The following is a 6,460-nucleotide window of genomic DNA, read 5'->3' as shown; positions in this document are numbered from 1 at the left end:
TTGGGGACGGCCATGAACTTGGTGTAACACGGTCGTCCTAGGATGACATGGTAGGTTCCGTGGAACCTGACCACCTCGAAGGTGAAGGTCTCCGTCCTATAGTTGGACGGATCCTTGAAGGTGATGGGTAGGTCGATCTGCCCAAGCGGTATGGCTCGTTTCCCCAGCACGATGCCGTGGAAAGGCGCCCCGGTCGGTCGGACACATGATCGGTCGATGCCCATGGTATCAAGCATCTTGGCATACATGACGTTGAGGCCACTGCCTCCATCCATCAACACCTTGGTGAGCCACTTTGTGCTGACGATCGGGTTGACCACTAGCGGGTACCTTCCTGGCTGTGGGACGCTTTCTGGGTGGTTGGATCGGTCAAAGGTGATGGCGGACTCCGACCACCGAAGCAAAGAAATGGCCCGTCGTGGTCGTGGGTCACGTCGAGACTCGCCTACTCCCTTTCTAGTGTCAGAAGTTTGACCCTAGGTTCGTACTCTTAGAACCATAGTGGTTGGGGGCGGCACGGACCCCTGTCGGGCAAGGCAAAGTCTGCGTCTGAGGGGTTGGGCGAGATGGAGCCTGTGCCCTAGGGGTCAGGTGGGACGGAGCCTGCACCCTTAGGGTCGGGCGACATGGAGCCCGCACCCTCGGGGTCGGGCGAGACGGAGCCCGTACCTTCGGGGTCAGGCGAGATCAAAATATGCTCTTGACCATCTGTACGAGTCAGCGTTCACGGTCATCAGCTTCCTTCTTCCAAGTATCTCTAATAATGATATCCGACACTTTTTAACAAACATACACCTAAATAATCTATAACTAAGTTATACATGATCCAATAAGTATGAAATTTTTACTACTATTCAAGAATACAATAGTTAGCCCACCATAAAATGTCACCACAATTGGATCATAAAAACGGTAGTTATGAATTAATTATAGAAAAGCATAGATCTAAAGTTACAGTAAAAAAATTATACTAAAGCATACCATATTATATGTTCACTGTGTAGATCTACTCATGTGAAGTCTAACAAAATTTGAATTTCCATTTTGTGATTTCTCTATGATTTACTATGATTTTTCAAAAATTCAGCCGAAATAAATAAAAAAGAAAAAGACAAAACTGGCTTTGAAAACCGCTTATAGCCTGTCAGGTAGGTAAAACGAGTTTAGGGAGGAAAAGTAGACTTTCGCAAAAATTGAGATAGGTAATGTGGACTTTTTCCAAAAGAAAAACAATGCAAAAAAAAAGGAAATGGCGGGATGGGCAAATTTAAGGACAACGCTTCATTAATTACAATGGTAGGCTAATCTTTGTAAGTGAGGACTGTTATATACATTAAGAATGTGTTGGGTAGGAATCTAAATTCTGTTAGAAATGTTTCATATTCAGATTCTCTCATGCAATATTTTTGTAATGATTAAGGATCATTTTATAAGAGGGTTTGGTTGGTAAACTAGATTCTTTTTTTCAAAAAAATATTTTTTACAAAAAACATATAAATGTGAATATCCTTAAAAAATTCAGAATGTTTTCTGCATGAAGATAACTTAAATACAACTCATTTTATATTAACTTGTTACATTTTAAAAGAATATTTAAAAATAATACGACCTCTAGTGCTGAGGATAGGCAGGAAACAAAATTGGGGAAACCGCTCTGAGGCCATTTCACGTGCGTATACAAGAAAGTGAAAATACGTCTCTAGCGAGAATCACTTCAGCAACTTCCAGTTTAGTAGCCGAAAGGATCAGATAGCGAAGAGGTGGTTGAATTGGGCTAACTATTTTTTTTGCAAAATTAAATCATATTGCCAAATTCAGCTATTGTGCCTAAACAAATGCTCTATACCTATCGCACAAAGTTTTGCACCGTATGTTCCAACCCAACACTAATATGTCAATTTAGGAATGTAAATTGCAGAAAGTAAATGAAAAATGTAAATAAGGTTAGGAATATGGTGTTTTCCCCCGATGTATCTGAGAGTCGACACTCTCTACTAGTTCTTGTTGGAGCACATGCGCAAGGGTCTAGCTATCCCTTGATCTACGCATGGACCAAATGCTCCCTAGTGGTTGATTTTTCTCCATTCCAAAATGGTGGATTACCACAACCATGAACACTTTCTTAGGCCTCTCATAATCGGCACAGAGAGATAACCAAGAATCAAAACACCGCCAAACTGTCTACGTGATGTCAGTTACCAAGAGTAATAAGCATAGACTTTCACTTGGCATAACTAAGAATAATGAGAAGAGTGGATGCATATTTTTTACTCTCTGAGTACTAATATATTCCTTAATCTAAAATTAAAATATTATAATCACTCAAAGATACCAAATTTCTCTCTTGGACCCAAATATGAGTACGTATCTGTCATGTCTTCCAAGAGATCTCAAATGGATGAGAGGATGAAGTGTATATAGTACATGTACAAAAAACTAGCCGTTGGAACTCAACTCTCCGAATTAACAAACACCATATTTCTTCGATACAACCTCTCTGGATTGCATGCATTCTTTTCTCTAGTGATTTCTCTAGTGCACACAGTAGTGAATTCCAGTGACCGCTTCGTCCACCCGACAAACTGTACATGAACACTATTGCATTTGTCCGATGCACACCAGAAGTATGCCTTGGCAGAGTTGGACAAACCCTAGTTCTTGTCGAAGAGCTCCGATGCATATAAAACACCCCCAAACTTTTCCAATTCAAATCCTTTGTGTTTGGATTTAGGCTCCTTGTATCCTTGGGCTTCATCTGAGTTACCTAGTGCTAACTTTCACAATTGTAGACCATATCCACTCACTGTACTCAACTAGGTCAAGCTACCCGTTCATATCCCTCTTTATAGTACAACCAAAGGAGAAAATAAGAACTTAAACTACTCTAAGTGTCTCTCAACACCAAATGACACTTAGAACTAGCACTACTCGAAACCAAAATTTCCCCGATGGTGCAATTACGACTGAGGAAAGTGATTTACTGACAAGAAAATAAAAAACCATTTTTCTTAACAGTAACCCAATAGGAAATAACCGACATAGATAGAGCGATAGGAAAATAAATAATTTTTTGATGGCCCTTGTCAGAAGCTATTTCCTTGTCAATATATAACCGATAGGAAAATATAAAGTCGACAAATCTAGAAATCTACCTCTGCCGTCGGAAACCAACAAACAAAATGATATGCGCCGTTAGAAAAGGCATTTACCTGACACTTAGGTACCGTCAAGACAAATTAAAAAAATTCTTGAAAGTATTTATACCATCGAAACAACTTGTATTTTCATTGACGGTGCGTGTTGTTTTCTCTTTCATTCTGGCACCATAAAAAATCTTATCATAATTACTAATGTCAAAACAAATAATATTAAATAGGGACGATGAATCAGGAGGGGGGCAGGGACTGAACAGAGTAAATGAGATTCGTCATGGGATCCTTTACCTCCTTCACCATAAGCTCCTCGAGTCGTGGCTCCTCTGTCACGGGCTCCTCTGTATCCTGCCTCCTATAAAACTAGATTTGAGGGATGCCACCGACATAGATGGACTTAGGGGCACCGACCTTAAACTGACCAAGGCAACATGGACCTCCAATCGGCCGCCTCAGACTAGGCCAAGGTAGTAGGAACTTTTTGAATGGGGGCACACCTTCAAAATGGGCTAGTGGTGGAGGGAGGCAGCGATGGGAGCACGGGCAATGCTATGCGCCGAAGAGCGAAGGGGATTATTGTGCAGACTTTGTTTGGGAGAGGTGACTAGTGAGGCGGTGCGGTGTCTAAGCGTGTCCAGAAATGGGAGGGGTGCAGTGAGGCAGTTGAGAGGACGGTGGTGGCGGGGGACGGGAGGGGTATAGCGGTGTGTGTTGTTGGAGATGGGTGATGGGAGATGAGAACAGAGGAGGGGTGAGGCACAGGTGGGACGCGCTTGGTGTTCCGGGCATGGGTTGTTTGACCGAACTTTGCCACTTTGTTCCTAGGAGTTTTGTGTGTGGATTTGGGTTTTTGCACAGCAAATTCGTGTGGGGGGTTTTGGGTCACCAACTTTGGCATCTGCACGCGTGTGTGGCTTGTTAATTTTGTTTGTCTCGGTCCAATTTTCATGTGATTTATCTTGACAATGATTGAAAAAAATGAAAATCCGACAAGATAATTCAAGCTCAGGCATAAAACACTCCTCAATCGTACTGGAACCAACTAAATTAAACCAATCGTGGATTCCATCCATGTGAATATTGTAATTGAAATTGTCAACACATATATACGTTCTCTCCGATTGCACTCAAACAATAATTAATCCAGCAAACGAATAATGAATATGAAGTGGCCAATGCAAAAGAAACAAGCAAAGCACCCTGGTTCATTCGTTCCTTCCCTTAAACTTTATTTATTTCCTTCGATTCTCCCTTGCCTGAGATCCGTATCATGTCTATCTTTTTCTTTCATTCATAATGCCACGTTGCCGTGGCGCTCCACCGGGACGCCGGATCCGTGACTTCGTCCCCCGTGGATCGCGAGCACATAGAAGAACTGCGTCACTGTTAGGATGATGGTGAAGGTCTCCATGGTGCCCTGACATGACACAAATTAACATATATAATTACAGCTAGGATCAATATATAATGTACTGTATTAATTATAAGATGATGGAGATGCGTGCGTGGATGTATCCGATCCTACTACATACTACCTCCGTCTTAAAAAAAATACAACTATGGGTTACGTGCCACGAAAAGTGATTTACGTTTAACTAAGTTTTTATTGAATAATATTCATAGTTATGTCTTTAAATTAATTTATTATGAAAATACATTTCGTAATTAATCTGATGTTTTTTATTTGGTATCATAAACATGGGTACTTTTTTTTTATAATTGGTCAAACTTAAGGTTCTAAACATGACACTGTGGTAAAATTGTATTTATTTTTTTTTGAGACGGAGGTAGTACCAGCTTGGCGTTTCTTCGGTCGAAAGAGATTTCATGACAAGCAAGCCTGCAATTAAATCATATACATGCATGAGCATGATGATGATCAAATAATAACATACAGTATATGTATAATACATGCAGACGAGATGGAGAGACGATCGACATACCCCATGGCTAGGACTGTGAGTGCCCACGCAAGGAGGCCCAACGCCGCGGCGGGCTGCAGGCTGTGGTAGTTCCAGAAGCGGAGGTGGTTGAAGCCCACGATGGCGGAGGCGATCCCGACGACGCCGGCAAGGAGGGAGAAGAGGACGAAGAAGCCGGTTGCGAAGTTGCCGATGGGGAAGAAAATGGGGTGGAAATGCGCGGGAAGCCGCAGCTCGGGGGCGATGATGAAGCCGCGGTCGATGGCGACATTGAGCGCCCACCCGCCGATGATGGCCAGGATGACGTACATGCTCAGGTTCAGCAGCAGCAGCAGCAACGCCACGGGCTTGAGGTTCTCGGCCATGTCGCTAGCTAGCTGTCGTCGCCTGTCGGATCGATGGATCGCCCGGCCTCGATCCTGCTGCTGCGTTCTCGACGATCGATCTTGTTCCTACAAGCTAAGTACTACTGGCCGGCCGGCTTGTATACACGGATCAATCGATGATATATGGACGGACGGGCAGGCGGTTAGTTGCTAGCTAGATGCTTGTCTCCGACGATCCTTAATTTGTTGTTTGCATTGCTTGCTCTGGCCACATACTATACGTATACACCTCTCGATGTCACGAAAGGAATAATTGAACAATAAGTAATACAAGGATGAGTAGTGTGTGTGTGTGTGTGTGTATATATATATATATATATATATATATATATATATATATATATATATATATATATATATATATATATATATATATATATATATATATATATATATGGATAGGGAGAGTATATTCAGTAGCCAGCTACAAAATAAGTTATTCTGTAGCCACCTTCATTTACGATAATTTTATATACTAATTTACGATAATGTCAATACATATTTACGATAATTGAGTTACTATAACACATGAGGATATTTACCATAACGTTATAGTAAACCACTTAGCAATGAGTTACTATAATCTTATAAATTAACATAGTAATTAAGACGTGTGTGTAGATACTCGATCGATCCCATGCGTCGTCCTAGCTGCTCCATGCACGCAGTGCCGGCCCTAAGGATAGGCCACGAGGTGCGACGGCCGAGGGTCCAAGTGAAGGAGGGGTTTAAGCCTAGGTATATAAACCCACAGGTCCTATAGTCCATTAAACATTAGCAAACTAATAAGAAGAGAGACATAAAACTAGCTAGACGGTCCAAAAAGACAACATTGACATTTCTTTTCTAGTTTTCTTTCTCCACGGCCCTCGGGTAGAGAGGAGGCGAGGAGTCACGCTGCACACAACACACTCTGATCGTGAGTTCGGGATGTGCGCCTTACACGCGCAGAGCTGGCGAGCCGCGCCGCCGCGAAGAGCTAGACTACCAGAGACACGGA

General features: G+C 42.4%; 1 protein-coding gene across 1 annotated transcript; it reads right to left on the bottom strand.

The window, feature by feature from the left end:
• Positions 1 to 4,443: 4,443 nt before the first annotated feature.
• Positions 4,444 to 5,574, bottom strand: LOC136451229 (membrane protein PM19L-like). The gene is made up of 3 exons (XM_066451954.1): positions 5,096 to 5,574; positions 4,947 to 4,992; positions 4,444 to 4,569 (listed from the first exon to the last, which is right to left on the bottom strand). The coding sequence occupies exons 1-3, from the start codon at positions 5,437 to 5,439 to the stop codon at positions 4,444 to 4,446; spliced, it is 516 nt and encodes a 171-aa protein (XP_066308051.1). The 5' UTR covers positions 5,440 to 5,574.
• Between the last annotated feature and the right edge of the window lie 886 nt (positions 5,575 to 6,460).

This window comes from Miscanthus floridulus, chromosome 5 (genome assembly GCF_019320115.1).
Source record: "Miscanthus floridulus cultivar M001 chromosome 5, ASM1932011v1, whole genome shotgun sequence".
Lineage (NCBI taxonomy): Eukaryota > Viridiplantae > Streptophyta > Magnoliopsida > Poales > Poaceae > Miscanthus > Miscanthus floridulus.
The sequence above is the reverse complement of the archived record's forward strand: the minus strand, read 5'-3'. Positions and strand labels throughout refer to the sequence as shown.

Bases quoted from the DNA above. Each gene is read 5' to 3' on its own strand.
- LOC136451229 (XM_066451954.1), bottom strand. From the start codon at position 5,439: ATGGCCGAGAACCTCAAGCCCGTGGCGTTGCTGCTGCTGCTGCTGAAC. The intron at 4,993-5,095 runs GTATGTCGATCG...ATTTAATTGCAG, and splicing joins CTCACAGTCCTAGCCATGGG to GCTTGCTTGTCATGAAATCT. The intron at 4,570-4,946 runs GTACTACCTCCG...GTGTCATGTCAG, and splicing joins ACCGAAGAAACGCCAAGCTG to GGCACCATGGAGACCTTCAC.